The sequence below is a fragment of the Trachypithecus francoisi genome, unplaced genomic scaffold (assembly GCF_009764315.1).
Source record: "Trachypithecus francoisi isolate TF-2019V2 unplaced genomic scaffold, Tfra_2.0 Lachesis_group0, whole genome shotgun sequence".
In the NCBI taxonomy this organism is placed as follows: Eukaryota; Metazoa; Chordata; class Mammalia; order Primates; family Cercopithecidae; genus Trachypithecus; species Trachypithecus francoisi.
The window spans coordinates 130,946,348-130,966,802 of record NW_022681453.1 but is presented as its reverse complement, the minus strand read 5'-3'; the positions used below and the strand labels follow the sequence as shown (position 1 = coordinate 130,966,802).

General features: G+C 38.1%; 1 protein-coding gene across 3 annotated transcripts in view; it reads right to left on the bottom strand.

Annotated features, from left to right (window-relative positions):
* Positions 1-4,326: 4,326 nt before the first annotated feature.
* The window catches only part of KLHL24 (kelch like family member 24), a 54,959-nt gene continuing 38,830 nt past the window's right edge, over positions 4,327-20,455 (bottom strand). The window contains exons 6-8 of one of the 3 annotated variants that reach the window (XM_033211843.1): positions 19,533-19,721; positions 18,269-18,457; positions 4,327-9,767 (exon numbers count right to left, since the gene is read on the bottom strand). In XM_033211843.1, the coding sequence (XP_033067734.1) occupies positions 9,567-9,767; positions 18,269-18,457; positions 19,533-19,721 (579 nt within the window). In that variant the 3' untranslated portion in view covers positions 4,327-9,566. The other 2 variants (XM_033211844.1, XM_033211845.1) reach the window with 2 other exon arrangements.

Below are 20,455 nucleotides of genomic sequence, written 5' to 3'. Positions count from 1 at the left end.
AAGGGATTTTGGTTGGGAAGAACACTCTTCCGTAACTTGACTTTGGCAGGGAGATACACTACATGTATGATGACTTTTATTTCTACAAACATCTCCAAAATCCTTTTTTGTATGACCATTATGTTCCTCCTTCTCTGCTTTATTCATATATTCAGAATAAACTCATCTAGATTTGGTGTTCCCCAATTGAGCAGCAGATAATGTCAGAACAATCATTTTCGGGGCTCAAAGTGCCAAAATATGGCACTTTGACATGCTGAACTGAAGAAGCCTCAAGTTCTTTGTCTCTCAATCCTTTGTCTCTCCCAAAGCACAAGATGAAGTTGTTCTCTGAAGTTCCCTTATCTACCTAAAGTCTGGACCCACCAAAGATGAAAACAATTAACTGCTGGTGCCTTCCCTGAGTTTTCTTTTCTTTTCTTTTTTTTTTTTTGTGAGACAGAGTCTCACTCTGTTGGCCAGGCTGGAGTGCAGTGGTGTGATCTCCGCTCACTGCAAGCTCCACCTCCCGGATTCACGCCATTCTCCTGCCTCAGCCTCCCGAGTAGCTGGGACTACAGGTGCGTGCCTCCACACCCGGCTAATGTTTCGTATTTTTAGAAGAGATGGGGTTTCACCGTTTTAGCCAGGATGGTGCTGATCTCCTGACCTCGTGATCCACCTGCCTTAGCCTCCCAAAGTGCTGGGATTACAGGCGTGAGCCACCGTGCCTGGCCCCGAGTTTTCATTAAGTGAACTCATATCACAGGAAGAAAGACTGAAGTCTGTTAACACGCTGAACACTTTTGTCACCAACTATTGTCTACTCTGTAGGCCCAACAGAGTTTTGTTCCAGACCATTCAAAGTTCTACAAACCCATTTAATTCTCTTAAAAATCATTTACTGCTCACATCTATAATCCCAGCACTTTGGGAGGCCAAGGCAGGTGGATCACGAGGTCAGGAGATCGAGACCATCCTGGCGAACAAGGTGAAACCCCGTCTCTACTAAAAAAAAATACAAAAAACTAGCCGGGCGAGGTGGCGGGCGCCTGTAGTCCCAGCTACTCGGGAGGCTGAGGCAGGAGAACGGTGGGAACCCAGGAGGTGGAGCTTGCAGTGAGCTGAGATCCGGCCACTGCACTCCAGCCTGGGCGACAGAGCGAGACTCCGTCTCAAAAAAAAAAAAAAAAAAAGATTAGCTGGGCATGATGGCGCATGCCTGTAGTCCCAGCTATTTGGGAGGCTGAGACAGAAGAATCACTTGAACCTGGGAGGCAGAGGTTGCAATGAGCCAAGATCGATAAATAAATAAAAATCATTTACTACCTCCCTGAAATCACCCACACTTCCTATCTTCCTTTCCCCTAAGAAGGGTATATGACATTCTCTACCCCATTGCATAGTGGGGTAATTACTTTGTGATTCTCCCCTGTGCACATTAATAAATGTGTATGCCTTTTCTCCTATTAATATCCCTTTTGTTTTCCCTTGGACCCTACATCATAAATGTGCCTAAAGAACTCTTCTCATTATAAAAAAAGAAAAAAAAAGAGAGAGAAGAAACTATCAGGGAATTTTCCTTGCTGCTTTGTATTCTATTTGCTATAGATAAGACCAAGCAGAGAATTTGGGTAGCTAGAATTTGTATATTGAATGAGTCTGAGTTTTTGTGGCCCAAAATGCAGGCAGTCTGTTTTAAAGGAAAGAACCTTAATATTGATTGATATGATAATCTGATAGCTGGGAAAGCTCATATGATTTTTCTCTTAATTTATACTCCTTGTACAATGCTGATATCTATATTTTGTATAGGAGATTTATGTGAGCTGGGCATTGTGGCTCATGCCTGTAATCCCAGCACATTGCGAGGCCAAGGCAGAAGGTTCACTTAAAGTCGGGGGTTTGAGAACACCCTGGGCAACATAGCAAGACGTCATTTCTACAAAGAATTTAAAAATTAGCTAGGCATGGTAGCATGAGCCCTAGTCCTATAGCTAGTAGGGATGCTAAGGTGGGAGAATCACCTGAGTCTGGGAAATTGGAGCTGCCATGAGCCATGATTGTGCCACTGCACTTCAATCTGAGTGACATAGTGAGATCCTGTCTCAAAAAAAGATCCTAACATAATTAGAAGGAAACTATCCCTTCTGTCTCCATTATCAGTTAATAAACAGCAGAGAAGCAGAAGACAGGTATAGTCCATTTCCCTCCTCATTCCATTAAAACAGTAGGTGATTTTTGTGTTTGTTTGTTTTGAGACAGAGTCTTGCTCTGTCGCCCAGACTGGAATGCTGTGACTCAATCTTGGCTCACTGCAACCTCCGCCTCCCAGGTTCAGCAGATTCTCCTGTCTCAGCCTCCTGAGTAGCTGGGATTATAGGCACATGCCACCATGCCCAGCTAATTTTGTATTTTTAATAGAGATGGGGTTTCACCATGTTGGCCAGGATGGTCACTATCGCTTGACCTCATGATCCTCTTGCCTCGGTCTCCCAAAGTGCTGGGAATACAGGCGTAAGCCACCACACCCAGCAAGGTCATTTTTTTTTAAAGGGAAAATTTAAAGTATAATACAAGAGGCTCCTATTCATCCATTGTCCAAGGTTTTTCAAATATGAGCTAATGAATACTTTTAGTTGTTTCAATTCCTTCCCTGCCTTTGCACATTGCATTTTTGCCCTGAGCCAGCTGCATGAAGTTATGTGCTGCTCTTGTGTGTGAGAACTATGTTCACCCTTTAGTATACACTGCATAATCTCACCTCCTTACAAGAAGCCTGTAAGGTAAGTATTATGGCTACATTTCCTAGAACCAAAAGAGTGAGACTGAGAGAGGTAAATGACTCTACAGCAAAGAACTGGTTGGAATCAGGTCTGATGAAGCCCGTGCATTTTACAGATGTAACTATAGAGGCATTAAGTCAAATGAAAACACCTTTAACATTAAAAACCACTCTAGGGGCTGGGCACAGTGGCTCACACTTGCAATCCCACCACTTTGGGAGGCTGAAGCAGACAGATCACTGGAGCCCAGGAGTTTGAGACCAGCCTGGACAACATGGCGAGACCCCATCTCTACAAAATAAAAATAAAGGCCAGGCATGGTGATGCTCACCTGTAGTCCCAAGTACTTGTGTGGCTGAGGTGGGAGGATTGCTTGAGCCTGGCAAGTTGAGGCTGCAGTGAGCCGTGATCGCACCACGGCACTCCAGCCTGGGTGACAGAGTGAGAACTTGTCACAAAAATAATAATAACAAGATGAAAACCCTAATTGCCATTTTACTTTGACGGCAAAACTCTAAGCATATTATGTGCTTTTATAATGTTTTTGTGTATTTTCAAAAATATACTTTTGCCAATGCAAATTCAGACATTGCCTCTCCAGTATATAATAACCCTAGGCTGGATGTAGTGTCTCATGTCTGTAATCCCAGTGCTTTGGGAGGTAGAAGCATCACTTAAGGCCAGGAGTTGGAGACCAGCCTGGGCAACATAACCTTGTCTCTACAAAAAATAATCAGCCAGGCATGGTGGCACATACCTGCAATTCCAGCTACTTGGGACCCCAAGAGTTTAGGCTACAGTTAGCAATGATGGTGCCACCACACTCCAGCCTGTGGATGACACAGTGAGGCCGTGTCTCAAAAAAACAAACAAACAAACAAAAAACTCTATGCTTTTAAAAAAAATTTTCTTTGACTCAATGTAAGAACCAAATCATAAGAACATTAGGTTGCAAATGTAAAAATTAAAATTTTTAGGCCAGGCACAGTGGCTCATGCCTGTAATCCCAGCACTTTGGGAGGCCAAGGCGGGCGGATCACGAGGTCAAGAGTTTGAGACCAGCCTGACCAACATGATGAAACCCTGTCTCAACTAAAAATACAAAAATTAGCCGGGCACAGGGACATGCAGCTACTACAGCTATGGGAGGCTGAGGCATGAGAATCACTTGAACCTGGTAGGCGGAGGTTGCAGTGACCCAAGACTGTACCACTACACTCCAGCCTGGGTGACAGAACGAGACTCCGTCTCAAAATATATATATATATTTTTTTGAATAGGGAATACTTTCGTGTGTTTCAGACTAAGAAATTGATTTTATACGTATTTATAATTATATATATATATACACACACGTATGCAGTCAAGTTTCATTTTTACTTGTCCTTCAGTCACCATTTCATTTCCTCTTACACACTAATGTTTTCAGTTTCTTATTTATCCTTCCAGTTATTTTATGGACATATCAGTAAATACACACATCTATTAATATATCCAGTATTTTCCCCATCTCTTTTTGCACAACCCCTTAAATATATTTAAAATAAAACAGAACAACAAATTTTTGGTAAACAAAATTTAATACAACCATATAGTCAAGTAATAATGGTTAAAAGACATTTTATTAGATACAACTTTTAAAAAATTAAACTATGCAAGAAATATATTGAAACAAAACATGTAAGTATTCACGTGCTACAACTTAACTAAGAACAATGAAATACAAAGCATTCTTTTCACTATGAAGACTCTGGAGCCTCTAACTGAAAGCAAATGACCTTAGGTCTATCCTAGTTATAAAGCAGATTATACTTTTGTTCAACTCTAAAATTGTATTGTCTTAGAGCTCCAACAACTCTCAATAAAAATTTAAATAAAGAAACCATGGGGGAGGGGTGATAGGGAGGGAAGAGTAAGTGCTTTTTCAAGAAAGTTAAATGAAAAAGCCTGAAGAGGGAAAAAATTGTACATAAGTATGGAACAAAAATAAGTATACTTTTTTGACATTCGATGTAGATACTGCAAATGAATTTACACGGGTTTAATCAATGTAAGATAGATATTTGTCTGAATATTTTAAAAAGCACCTAGGTATCAAAAAATAAAAACAAAAAATATAATGAAACTCCAAACATCCAACAATCTCCCTTAACATTCTCATTCTGCCAAGCAACCACACATTGGTGCTTATTACACAATTTAAGAAGGGGAAGTTTATTTACTCTATAGGAAACAAATATGAACCTTATCTAAGGTAAGCTTCATTTAGATTGAAAAAAAAGTTGAAATAGCACTAGAGAACTTAAGGCACATAAACAAATTCAGGTGCAGTTATTTTGAAACCATTAAAACAAATTCTTTTCTTTGGAACAATATATAAAATAAGTTATGAATGTTGCTGTTTTTAAAAAATTTATGATGATAACCTTCAGCACTAGGAAAAATTTAATATCTAAGGCAATCACACAAATGTAAAACGTTCATATAAAACATTAAAAAATGTCTAAAGTGTCTCTGGAATTATTCATTCACACTCCTGGCTCAAATGTTTTCTGGTGCCTAGCATTAGATGTGACAATAATGATAGCTAGCTAGTCAAACCTACTGCCTTAAAGATCAACCAATTCGCTCAATTCTGGTTACCTGGCATGGTGAATTTATTTAACTAAAAAGAATAATGGGGTGAGGTGATGTAAACCTGGTTTTCAATAAGATGCACAACAAATTCTAATAAGGCCAAAACTCTGTTGAGGTTAACTGGTGTCTTGAGTTTACTAAAATAAAGGCAGTCCATAGGAAGCCTTGAAGAGCCATTATCTTACCACTTGGCACCACATAAACACCAAGCCCTTCGCTCTGAAAATACAGGCCGGGCGTGGTGGCTCAAGCCTGTAATCTCAGCACTTTGGGAGGCCAAGGTGGGCGGATCACGTGGTCAGGAGTGATCCATCTCTACTAAACCCCGTCTCTACTAAAAATACAAAAAAATTAGCCGGGTGTGGTGGCATGCATCTGTAGTCTCAGCTACTCGAGAGGCTGAGGCAGAATCCCTTGAACCTGGGAGGTGGAGGTTGCAGTCAGCTGAGATTGCACCACTGCACTCCAGCCTGGGTGACAGAGCAAGACTCCGTCCCCCCGCCCCCCAAAAAAGAAAATACAGTTTGAAGTAGATGTCTTTTCCACATATAAATCTCAAGATATAAAAGGCACACACAGTTCAACTCCTCTCTTTTCATATATGGGTTCTCACAGCAATTTAAAACATCTATTGCCATATCCAGACAACAGGAAAAAACAAAAACAAAAACAAAAACATACCTGGGTTGCTTATTGACAAAAGTGGTGTAATTGAACCTTTGTCTTTCCTGAGTTTCAAAAAGGCTATTTGACAGTAGAGATACATAAACAATTCATATTCACTAAGATAAAATGTATCAGTCCACAAAACATTTTCATCTTTTTAAATATAAAAGAATCAATGTTCAACCACCACCATGTGTGAAGCCCCTTTTTCCAAATTAAACTTACTCCAGAATCATGAATTGAAGATTATTCAGTTATGGCACTTTACACCCCAAACAAGCAAAAGTAACAAGTTAATACCCTCCCTGAGTATTTACATCATCTTATCACCTGGTTTAAATGGAGTAAATACCTATATTTCAATTATCTAGGAAATAAAAAGGTTACTGAAGATCCAATACGCTAGTATTTCATACCTGTGCAGTAAAGTCAGTGGGAAGATTAGAGTAGAAAAGGAGGAGGTTCTACTGTTGTAAAAATTAGACCACTTTTGTAGCTGACTCACATAGAGGAAAAACAGAAAAGGATTAAAGTTCATTAAAAACAAACAAACCTGTACTTTTCTGTTCTACAAAGCATACCTTTGAATTCCCTTTCCAACTGAGGTATCACAGCTGGGTTTAGCAAACTCATCTCTTCTGACCTTGTAAAACTAAATTGTCATAAAGATTCTGATTATTCACAAGTCATCATTACTAATACTCATCATGTACTTTCAAATGTAAAAAGTTGTAGAAATGCCCAAATAAAAAAATCTTCCAGAATCGAATTTAGCATGGTCAACTAATTTTTACTTTATATGCTTTTTTTCTGATCATTGCACACTGCTAAAATTCATGGTGTTTGGTATATATGTGTGTATACAACCATACTATCTACATACATACACATGTACATATATAGATTCTAAACCAAAGGTTTATATGAGCATCACCTATCAAAAGAAAAATCTTTATGTGATGAGAGAATGAATACAATCTGACACCAATTTGGCTGATATATCCCTTTTGGTATATTAATTCTACTCTAAAATCTTTTTTATTTTATCAAGTCTAATGCTATTATTTATCAAGAATTAGTAAAGGAAGATAAATATTAAAAATGAAAATATAAGTTGGATAACTTAAAAATAGTTATTTAAATTTTCTAAGATTCAACGTAAGTTCTTGGTGGCCTTCAATATAAATTTTAACTACTTAATTTATGTGGTTTTAAATTATGTAGAGAAAAAATTAATATTGGTATGAGGTCTGTGTTTTAAAAAAATCTGTTTTTCAGGATTTCATTTCAAATTTACTATAATAAACACATGGATATTAAAATAAATGTATAACAAAATAAAAGTAAATAGTTAATACTTTTTACAATAGACAAAAATACTGGAATACAAAGTTATCTTGAAAAAGTCTTTTTTTATGTGAAGTCCTGCATTCATGAAATGGACATGATCTTACAAATACACATGAAAATAACAACTATCGTTTGTAGAATCCTCAGCATTTACAAAATACTTTTTCACACATTATCTCATTTACTGTAAAGAATTTCTGATCTAAATAATTCTATTATCTATAAGAGTATAATGCAGATGTTTACTCTAAAATTAAAGTACAAGTATCCAAATTGTACCTACATTCTTTCAACTAAGATGATACAAAATTGTTTTCTGAATTGCTGTTACCACAAAATGGTTATTTTAAAATTATGATTTAAAAAATAAAAATTCCCTAACAATTTTTAAGTTTTTTAGTTTTCCTCAGAATGTAGATTCTAGCTAAGCATTAAAGTTTAAAAAATGTCTATTTGAAATCTCTGTATCATTCTAAGATGAGAAAACAACGTAGCTTACCAATGTCAGGCTTTTTATTTCAACCTTGGTTTTAACAGAAATCTGGTGACACTCTAATTACATATTTGCATCATCCCTTCTGTCACAAGAAATATACAAATTATAATGTGAAAGACAACAGTGACTGGAAGTCAACCTACAGCAGGCTACCTAGAACATCCCCAAATGTTGTAAATTATATCCATCCACCCAGAATCACAATAATCACTTATGCTGTAGTTCCTGCCATATCCATCTATTTGCATTAGAAAAAAAATTCACATTCCTCTCTGAAAACTAATAAGCTTTATAAAGTGGAGTTGAAAAATCTAGACAAAAGCAGTCTGTTGTACAGAAGCTTGAAAATGCTGATTACTATTTTACACAATGGGGGCCAAATGAAAGACTTATCTTAAAGATAGGAACTACTGCTAAGTTTTTTCAGATAACTGATTTTAAAAGAAAAATGGACCCACTGAGATAGGTGGTCCCTGCTTTATCCTATTAAAGGTACCGTAACAGTAGAGCCTCTCAGGAATTTTAGCTGTTCACTAGAAGTTAGGATAATCAAGGAAGAGGTCCTCACCCAAAGCACCATACTAATGAGGTCAAACCCTACTGGGCTAGGGAAGAAAACCTATCCCTATTTTTCTTTTTCTTTTCTCTTGAGACAGAGTCTCACCCCGTTGCCCACGCTAGAGTGCAGTGTGCGTTCATAGCTCATTGCAGCCTCAAACTCCTGGGCTCAAGCAATCCTCCTGCCCCAGCCTCCTGAGTAGCTGGGAGTACAGGTGTGAGTCACTGTGCCTGGCTGTCTGTCCCTGGTTTTCACAAGACAATATTGCAAAATGGGTTTCAACTGCTTTATCTAGTTAAGAAAAGAAGCTTTCTTAGAAGATGGAAGAGATGATGCATAAAAACTTTGAGAGCCATAGTGGATCATTTTTCCTTCAATGGCCATTCCATTTTTCTCTTAGGAATTAACTTATAATTTTAATCCCCTCTGTAGGGGCACTTATTTTTCTCTCTCCTACCTAATTTCCCCCTAAAAACATGTTAAATGTAAGACAGCAATTCTAAGAATAAAGTCACAATAGTTCAGTATTTTATGATACCTGAATTATCATTACATTTTTATCAATTACAGAAAAAAACTCTTCAATAAAATTAATCAATCTGGACATACTTTGTTAACAACAAAGGTTTTTAAAACTGATTTTTTCTCCTAGAATGCATTCTAAGCATTAACTTCTTCAACCTAAATGATGCCTCAAGTCATGCAATTTTCTCTACATATATGACAAAATAAGGAATATACATACAGATAAACATACATAATAAGTGAAGACACCATTCACACATTCCTAAAAGGTCTGCAGACAGACATTTCCTAATTCACATAGGCTTCTTACAAATACTTACAAAAGGTACACTCTTCAAAGGCCAAGTAACAACCACCATTACCTTTAACAAAAAAGGTTTTTTTTTCAATTATAGGAAAGGCTTTATTACAGTTTGAAAGATTGATATTTTGAGGAGAAAGGCACCAAATTATTATTTTTACTACTTTTTGCATATGGCACAAAGGAGATATGTGAAGTTCCCACTCTAGAGTTTTTAAAACCTCCCATCTTGGATTGGTGTGGCTTCTTCGGTGAGGTATCCTGGCTTCAGAGTTTAAAACATTTCTCATTGTATCTATGAATAGTCACACAGCCATGATAGGACACTGGCCTGGGCATTGCAGCTACCCCTGTGATGATACTTGTTGCGGGATCATAACAGAGAATAGTGTCTGTGGCTTCTCCATTTTCCCGTCTTCCACCCAGGATATATATTTTACCATTACACACAGACATACCACAGTTTTCCTGTTTAACCAAATACATAAACAGAAAATTAACCATTGAAGATAAAGGATTTGGTAACAAACAGAAAAGCAAAATAATGCTTTAACACAGTCAAAAAAAAGGGAGACATGATATAAGCTAAGGTCCTCTGGCCCTACTCTGTTCTGTGTGTGAGTGCTGGATAAGTTTGCATGAATGAAATGAATGTCAAGATAGATGATATGTCAGTCGCAGCCATAATAAATAACGAGATCATGTCCTTTGTAGGGATGTGGATGGAGCTGGAGGCCATCATCCTTAGCAAACTAACACAGGAACAGAAAACCAAATACTGCATGTTCTCACTTATAAGTGGGAGCCAAATGATGAGAATACAGGGACACACGGAGGGGAACAAAACACACTAGGGCCTTTCAGAGGGTGGAGGGTGGAAGAGGATCAGGAAAATAACTAATGTGTACCAGGGCTTAATACCTGGGTGATGAAACAATCTGTACAACAAACCCCCATGACGCAGTGTATCTATGTAACAGACCTGCACTGCGCCCCTGAACTTAAAAGTTAAAAAAAAAAAAGATTTTATGTTAGTAATTGGGGCCAAGATGTGGGAGGTAGGATGTGGACTGATAAAAGGGTTTTAACTTAATGGTAGTTAAGCAAAAGCATCTTTAAAGAGCCTGGCTTGCTTCTCCTATTACAGGAAGGTTATTATAGAAAGTGGCAGTTACATGACCAAGGAGTAGGAACAATATTCATTATATGGGATTACCCACAAATTGAATGAATGAATGAGGAAAAAATTTATAACTAAGTTAACGAAACACTGTTATTAGGAGCCCTGGCTGGGCCATATAAATGTCTCAAATAACATCTTACAGTTAACTTCCCACACAATGGGATTATAAGCTAAATTTTATTATTCTCTGTCAATAATACAGTTACTACATGAAACAAATATTGTTGCAAGGATGAGAGTGATTCTTCAAAAACAAAACCTGGCTGGGCATAGTGGCTCATGCCTGTAATCCCAGCACTTTGGGAGGCCGAGGCAGGTGGATCACTTGAGGTCAAGAGTTCGAGACCAGTATGGTCAACACAGTGAAACATCATCTCTACTAAAAACACAAAAAATTAGCTGTATGTCGTGGGGGGTGCTTGTAATCCCTGCTACTCGGGAGGCTGAGGCAGGAGAATTGCTTGAACCTGGGAGGCGGAGGTTGCAGTGAGCCGAGGTTGCACCACTGCACTCCAGTCTGGGTGACAAGAACGAAACTTCATCTCAAAAAACAAACAAACAAACAAACAAAAAACCCTACATTAACAACTGACTCACTATTACATGGATCTAATTATACTGCAGGCTAGATATTCTTCCATTTCCAATTAAAGTTTCCCTTTAATTCAGAAAGTTACTGCATCTTACTATCCTGGTTCCACATAATCAACCATGAAATAGGTTCTACCAATGAGTTCAATAAGCATTTTTACTTGGCCAAATTTGCTGTATATAAATTTTGCTCTTACAGAAGAAATTAAATCTTCGTGGCTTTATATAATAGGATACTATCTTTAGGTCTGAAAGAATTTGTGAGTACTTAAAAATGCCTCTATTAGAATTTACAGACACCCAGAACGACTTAGCCCATTATCACATAGTGAAAGACACTTTTGTTGAGAATACCCCCCACCATGAATTGCACCAATTAGGGAACAAACTCTAATATTTTTCATTTAAAGCACAATGAGCTCTTTCTATAAGTTCTTAAAGTTCTGAATATAATAAAGACAAACAAAAACCTTAGTTTTCAGGTACAAGGTAGTTCCCACTATTGAACCTTACAGTTATTTTGATGATGATTCTAAAACAATATATAATTACATGGTTTGGTAATTAGTATCATTTCAGATAATAATGCTCAGAATTAAATAAAGCAAACAACCTTGAAACCAAGTATTCATATCAGGAAATTACATCTATCTGATATAATAGTGTATTCCATGCTAGCAAAATACCATTTACTCTATGTGTTTGTTTATACATAGGAAAAATAATTTATCAATACATAAAGTTTTAATTTTTTTAAAGACTGAAATGAAACATGATCCTAACATTGCAAAAAAAAACCCAAAAAAACAAAAAAAAAACCCCTCTCCTTGTTATTTTTGTATGCTTAAGTGTTAAAATGTCAACAATAGACAAAAAGAATCAGATTTCTTTTCATTTAATTATTCTAATCTTTAATGATATTTTAAATACCTGGTCTCCTGAAGAGAGAGAAAAAAAGTCTTCATCATTGACTTTTTAAAAAAAAAATTCCACAGTTTTTTTTAAAGGATGTTCCTGACAGGAAAGCAAAATATGTTTCGAATAATAAATTGTGTTTTTAGGAATTACGCAAAGTCAAAAGAGGCATGGAAATGGTGAAGGACAAACAAATAAATAGGCTGGGTCCATTAGGACTGTAAAAAATAAAGACCTCATTTTTTTCAGCTCTTTTTTGCATTTAATATTCTAAGTACTTTTCACTTTGGGAGGCCGAGGCGGGCGGATCACAAGGTCAGGAAATCAAGACCATCCTGGCTAACACGGTGAAACCCCGTCTCTACTAAAAATACAAAAAATTAGCCAGGCGTGGTAGTGGGTGCCTATAGTCCCAGCCACTCGAGAGGCTGAGGCAGGAGAATGGTGTGAACCCGGAAGGTGGAACTTGCAGTGAGTGGAGATCGTGCCACTGCACTCCAGCCTGGGCGACAGAGCGAGACTCCGCTTCAAAAAATAAATAAGTAAATAAATAAAAAATTCTAAGCATTTTTAAAAGCAACAGTATTGGGTTCATTTAACTGTATACAATGAAATTAGTTTCATTTATCCTTTTTCATTGGTTAGCATTAAAAGGGTAAACAACCACTTACAGATGGCTCAAAAATTACCTATCAACGTGTGCATAAGGCCAGGCGTGGTGGCTGTCACCTGTAATCCCAGCATTTTGGGAGGCCAAGGCAGGCAGATCACCTGAAGTAAAGAGTTCAAGACCTGCCTAACCAATATGACAAAACCCTGTCTCCACTAAAACTACAAAAATTAGCCGGGTGTGGTGACATGCGCCTGTAATCCCAGCTGCTTGGGAGACTGAGACAGGAGAATTGCTTGAACCTGGGAGGCGGAGGTTGCAGTAAGCCGAGATCATATCAGTGTGCATAGATGTATTTAGTAGCATTGGTGGTAAGAATAAACAGAGGAGAGAAAATAATCCCCTAAATCCCAGTACTAGATTTGAACTTCAATGATTTGTCTTCGTTAGCCTTAATATACTTCTGATCCAAATGTTTATTTTCTTTAAGTTTCTAAAGTCAATGAATGTTGTTTAATTAGAGAAAATGTGCCATGTGTGTCCTATTATTATTTTTTTCTCAGTTTTATCTCAATAACCTAGTTAAAAAACATTCGTGTATATCCTGCAATATGCTACATACTGGCAATTATCTTCCTAAACTGTTATTGTTTTATACAATATAGCAAAGTTCTGAATAAATGGTAATTCTTTTTCTTTTTTCTTTATTTTAAAAAAAATTTTTTTTGAGACAGGGTCTCACTCTGTCACCCAGGCTGGTCCCTAACTCTTGGCCTCAGGTGATCCTCCTGCCTCAGCTTCCCGGGGTGCTGGGATTATATGCATGAGCCACTGCACCCAGCTTGAGCAGTAATTTTTTTTTTTTTTTTTTTTGAGATGGAGTCTCGCTCTGTCTCCCAGACTGGAGTGCAGTGGCACGATCTCCACTCACTGCAAGCTCCGTCACCTCCAGGGTTCACACCATTCTCCTGCCTCAGCCTCCCGAGAAGCTGGGACTACAGGCACCCACCACCACGCCTGGCTCATTTTTTTGTATTTTTAGTAGAGACAGGGTTTCACCATGTTCGCCAGGATGGTTTCAATCTCCTGACCTCGTGATCTTCCTGCCTTGGCCTCCCAAAGTGCTGGGATTACAGGCGTGAGCCACTGCACCCGGCAGAGCAGTAATTCTTAATAAAAATGCATTATTCTTTACAATCTTCACTGAAATAAACCAATAAAAAGCAGCTTAGATTTTTTAAAAATTAGAAATAAGTCTCAATACTTGACCACATGAGGATTCGCATGCAAGTAGGGTACACTGTTGCCTCTATAGGGCTGGAGAATGGTTTTCCAAGGGAGGTCCCTGAGCTGGAGAAATGTGATTTATTTTTACTTAGATGTGATATGAGAGGGAGAAAAGGTAATACTCATTCTGTACCATGAAGCTGAAGTGCCTATTTGTCCCTTTCATTAACTGGGGCAATGTTACTCCATATATATTTCTAATTGGAGACTATACCTTGATGTCAACAACTTTAGAAAAATGGTTTATTCACTATCCTTATAATCTATGCTATACCTCTAATGCATCTTGCAAATAATATTATCTTAAAATTAAGTCTCTCTGGTACTTCCTCATTTGTTTACTTATTCAATATATATATATTTACTATACACAAATAAAGGCAAGATACATACAAGATGAGTTAGAATAGTGTCCTCAAGAAGACTAAATTCCAGTATAGGAAATAAACATTTATACCCATAAGGGAATATACAATTGCCATAAGAGGTGTGAGTGCTTTAACAGATCAGAAAGCAAAAAAGATCCATTCTGCCCAAGTTAAACTCTGTTGTACTGAAGTGGTCCTTGAAAGATGAGTAGAATTACAAGTAGAGAAGGTAAAAAAGGCATTACAGGCTAAGACGACAGCATGAACCCAGGCAAGAACATTTATGATCTGTTTAGAGACTACAAATGACAGATACTTAAGGTACCTGAGGTAAAGTTATCGAATGTGAAGCTGAAAGGTCAAATGAAGGTCAGGCAACAAAGGTCTAGAATGAAGTAGTAAAAGTTTTGGATTTTATTTAATAGGCTTCCAATAAAAGAAGAGACAATAAGTAGATTTATTGAAAAATAATAGGCTGGCCACGGTGGCTCATGCCTGTAATCCCAGCACTTTGGGAGGCCAAGGCAGGTGGATCACAAGGTCAGGAGTTTGAGACCAGCCTGGTCAACATAGTGAAACCCCGTTTCTACTAAAAGCACACAAAATTAGCTGGGCTTGGTGGTGGGTGCCTGTAATTCCAGGTACTCAGGAGGCTGAGGCAAGAGAATCACTTGAAACCGGGAGGTAGAGGTTGCAGTGAGCGGAGATCGCGCCGTTGCACACCAGCCTGGGCGACAAGAGTGAAACTCCGTCTCAAAAAAAAAAGAAAGAAAGAGGGCCGGGCGCGGTGGCTCAAGCCTGTAATCCCAGCACTTTGGGAGGCCGAGACGGGCGGATCACGAGGTCAGGAGATCGAGACCATCCTGGCTAACAAGGTGAAACCCCGTCTCTACTAAAAATACAAAAACTAGCCGGGCGAGGTGGCAGGCGCCTGTAGTCCCAGCTACTCGGGAGGCTGAGGCAGGAGAATGGCGTAAACCTGAGAGACGGAGCTTGCAGTGAGCTGAGATCCGGCCACTGCACTCCAGTCCGGGCGACAGAGCGAGACTCCGCCTCAAAAAAAAAAAGAAAGAAAGAAAGATAATTGATGGCAAAATGAGCTAGAGAGACAAGATACTAGAGAACGGAGAACTAGAGTATTTTTGTTTGTTTAGGTAAAAATTGGTAAGAACTTGAACAAAAGTAGAAACAACAGGAATGGAAAAAATAGAACTGATAGGCTAGATTAATTCAATTTAAGAGAAGAAAAAGATAATCTAATAAATTAAGTTTCTAGGTTATTTGGAAATATAGAAAAAGTAGGTTTGGGGAAGAGGGTAAGTTCTATTTGAAATTTAAAGTCTTGAAATACCCATGTAAAATATCAAATAGGCAGTTAGAAATTTGAGTTTGGAACACAGGAGAGAGGCTTTGATGGTGATAAAGACTTGGAAGTCATCAGTGCTGAGTAGTAAATGAGGTAATTCAGGAAAGAGTATAAACTGGGAAGAGGACAGAGGACAGGCTCAAGAAACATCCATATTTAAGGACCGGGTAGAAAAACAAGAGAGTATGAACGAGAGTGACGAGATTATTAGCAGTGACCTTTAATACATCTCTAGAGTGGTATGTGTAAAGCCAGATTTTCAGCATCAGAACCATCAATTTTGGGGGTGGAAGGCAAAAGAGCCATGAATCAAAAGGCGGGGAAAAGGCCTTTTGGGAGGTGGCAGTGTGGGTAAGGAGTATATGGATGAAAGAAAGCTGAGCACAGCCATTTCCTTTATAACAGAAATAGCAGATTTCCCAGCCTCTAACCAAAGAAGCAACCAGTTTGGGAACATTTCTCCTCTTCTGAAATATGAAAGAGGCCGGGCGCGGTGGCTCAAGCCTGTAATCCCAGCACTTTGGGAGGCCGAGACGGGCGGATCACGAGGTCAGGAGATCGAGACCATCCTGGCTAACAAGGTGAAACCCCGTCTCTACTAAAAATACAAAAACTAGCCGGGCGAGGTGGCAGGCGCCTGTAGTCCCAGCTACTCGGAGGCTGAGGCAGGAGAATGGCGTAAACCTGAGAGACGGAGCTTGCAGTGAGCTGAGATCCGGCCACTGCACTCCAGTCCGGGCGACAGAGCGAGACTCCGCCTCAAAAAAAAAAGAAAGAAGAAAAGATAATTGATGGCAAAATGAGCTAGAGAGACAAGATACTAGAGAACGGAGAACTAGAGTATTTTTGTTTGTTTAGGTAAAAATTGGTAAGAACTTGAACAAAAGTAGAAACAACAGGAATGGAAAAAATAGAACTGATAGGCTAGATTAATTCAATTTAAGAGAAGAAAAAGATAATCTAATAAATTAAGTTTCTAGGTTATTTGGAAATATAGAAAAAGTAGGTTTGGGGAAGAGGGTAAGTTCTATTTGAAATTTAAAGTCTTGAAATACCCATGTAAAATATCAAATAGGCAGTTAGAAATTTGAGTTTGGAACACAGGAGAGAGGCTTTGATGGTGATAAAGACTTGGAAGTCATCAGTGCTGAGTAGTAAATGAGGTAATTCAGGAAAGAGTATAAACTGGGAAGAGGACAGAGGACAGGCTCAAGAAACATCCATATTTAAGGACCGGGTAGAAAAACAAGAGAGTATGAACGAGAGTGACGAGATTATTAGCAGTGACCTTTAATACATCTCTAGAGTGGTATGTGTAAAGCCAGATTTTCAGCATCAGAACCATCAATTTTGGGGGTGGAAGGCAAAAGAGCCATGAATCAAAAGGCGGGGAAAAGGCCTTTTGGGAGGTGGCAGTGTGGGTAAGGAGTATATGGATGAAAGAAAGCTGAGCACAGCCATTTCCTTTATAACAGAAATAGCAGATTTCCCAGCCTCTAACCAAAGAAGCAACCAGTTTGGGAACATTTCTCCTCTTCTGAAATATGAAAGAGGCCGGGCGCGGTGGCTCAAGCCTGTAATCCCAGCACTTTGGAGGCCGAGACGGCGGATCACGAGGTCAGGAGATCGAGACCATCCTGGCTAACACGGTGAAACCCCGTCTCTACTAAAAAAAAAAAAAAAAAAAAAAAAAAAAAAAAAAAAAAAAAAAAAAAAAAGAAATATGAAAGAGAGGGGATAAATGCTGGAGTAGGAGTGTGAAAAAAAAAACAGAACAGCCCAAGTGCAACAGATACTTCTCCATGGGATGGTAAAAAGGACATTATTTCAATACAACAATTCCTTGGAAGGAGTTCAAAACAGGTTACCATATGCTTTATGTGGAGTTTTAAAAAACATATAAAATAATTCAAGCAAACATGAAATATTTTATTTCACTTATTTATTTACTTTTTTGAGACGTAGTCTCACTCTGTTGCCCAGGCTGGAGTGCAGTGGCATGATCTCGGCTCACTGCAACCTCTGCCTCCCAGGTTCAAGTGATTCTCCTGCCTCAGCCTCCTGAGCAGCTGGGATTACAGGCGTGTGCCACCACGCCCAGCTAATTTTTAATTTATTTTATTTTATTTTTTTTGAGACCGAGTTTCACTCTTGTTGCCCAGGCTGGAGTGCAATGGCGTGATCTCGGCTCACTGCAACCTCCGCCTCCCGGGTTCAAGCAATTCTCCTGCCTCAGCCTCCCGAGTAGCTAGGATTACAGATATGCGCCACCACGCCCAGCTAATTTTGTATTTTTAGAAGAGACAGGGTTTCTCCATGTTGGTCAGGCTGGTCTCGAACTCCCGACCTCAGGTGATCTGCCCGCCTCGGCCTCCCAAAGTGCCGGGATTACAGGCATGAGACACAGTGTGCGGCCATAATTTTTTATTTTTTGGTAGAGATGGGGTTTCACCATGTTAGCCAGGCTGGTCTTGCTCCTGACCTCAAGTGATCCATCCACCTCGGCCTCCCAAAATGCTGGGATTACAGGCGTGAACCACCATGCCCGGCCTGAAACATTTTAAAATTTAAATTCCAGTGTATTAATAATGATTATGTACTTGGTCCCTCTTAGATTTATTTTTCTTTTGTATTGCTTTATGTTATTACCTGACGGCTGAATGTATTCTGTACGTGCATCCAGTAATCTTCAACTGGATCATAACAGTATATTGCCTTGGTCAGTCCACCGGCAACATAGATCAGATTGTTTAGGGATACAGCTGTTATACACCTCTTGGCAATTGGGATAGCTGCACGAAGTAGCCAAGAATTGGTTTCTGGATCATAAGATTGAACCTAATGACATATAAAAATATATAATTAAAATTTCTAAACAAAAATGGAAATGTACTTAATAAAGAGTCTACCAATACCTACAAACATTATTTAAAATAAAATCTTATTAATTCAGAGAATTAAGAGAGGATAGCCTGATAGTGAAATGTCTGAATTATGAACATTCTCAAATAAAATGAAAATTTATTACTATCAAGCAGAATAGAGTACCAAACACACAGAGATTGTTTCTAGAATGAATGGCCATCAGGTTTGTCAATTAAATTAACAGTATAAATTTTTTTACAATCGTGTTATGTAGAATAACTATGCCTCATACCTGAATATAACTTCTTAATGGTTTTAGGGAGTCCTTTCTTCAAAAGAAAACAAGTAAACCTCAATTCAGTCAGTATGCTCTGAACTATCACAAATTCTGAATTAATACATTCTAAATAAGTAACATTTGATCACATTATTTTAAACTGAATTTAGAAAAAGAATGAATAGATTGACAACATTTAGTTAACATTGCTAAACCAACTAGGCATTAGACGCTTTTTTCCAGAATAAACATTTCCTGAGATGTCAGGATAGCACGTATTCTTTTGTCCCAGGAGTTTACTGAATCGGAGCAACTTTGAACCATCCTCTATTTACACTATGGAGGTTTCCTTTCCTTTTCTTTTTTCTGAAAAATAATTCGAAAGAATGTAGAAAATGACCCAGTTGGAAGCAGTATATTTACCGTGTCTTACCATTTGTTAATTCACTTCCCAACTGTGTTTTGTGTAAATAGTTTTTAGATTCTGTAGATGATAGCAAAGGTTCAGAACAATTTATTCAGTACAAAATCTCTACACAGACCGTCTCATTTCAAAAAGATTGGATCATATTTGTAAGAGCAAATTGTTAGATATACTAGAGTCTCACTTTAGCAACCCAGAATTCAATGTTTTTCTCCAAAAGTATATAGTACCAGAAATTTTTAAATAGACCCCTCACACTAAGTGACCTGGCTACCTACTTGATAAGCCTTCTGTATTTCTATTCTTGTACTTATCATTGGTAATTTCTTTAAAAGTGCATGGCTTACCTTATCAGAACAAGTATTATCATCAGGTCCTCCACCAATCACAAACAGTTTGCCTACACAGCTAGTCACTGCAGGAGAGCTCACTGCTTCCTTAAGGGGAGCAACTTCAGTCCATCGATTTGAAAAGGAATCATAACATTCTACGCTGCTAAGTCTGTTTTGCCCATCATAGCCTCCAACAACATATACCTATATGTAAAATACACATGGAAAAATCTTAATTATCAAAAGTCTGAATTTTGAAGTAGTTGGTTAAAGAATTAAGGGATCTGTTCTCTTTAAAATGCTAAATAAATGTAATTGCAATATATTTAGCTCAGAGTTTCTGAGCTTTTTTAAAAATCATCATCCCCCTACCACCATCACAATCCATGGAGCCTTTTTAGGTATTTTATTCCTAATAGTCTTCCCTCCATAAAATTTTAATGCCATAAATAAATTGTGTTTCTATTTACCTTAATTATGTATATCTGTGCTTTATACATGAAAGAGTACATGTTTTTTTTTCACCTTCTAAGAACCAATCTTTGCCCCCTTGGGGGTAATATTGCTCACACTGAGAATTGTACAATTTAGCTTAAATATTCACACTTATGGGTAATGAAATATTTGATTATTATAAAGTATTAAAGCTCTGAAACTAAAATATTAGGAAAAAATTACTAGACTATGACAGTGCTGAAGGCAGGCTTATCTTTTAGCCTATCTAGAAAAGTACTTGACACATAATGAACTCTAAAGTTCACAGAGCTTTTATGTACATTTTCTTTTCACAAATACAAGAAGGGTAGGGCAAATGAATATCTTTATATGACAGGTGAACCAATCAGTAAGATATTTATTAAATGGTTTATATGCAAAATATCCATTAAGCATCATGGTTTATATAGGGAACTTTCACCCTAACAAAGCTCTCCAGCAGC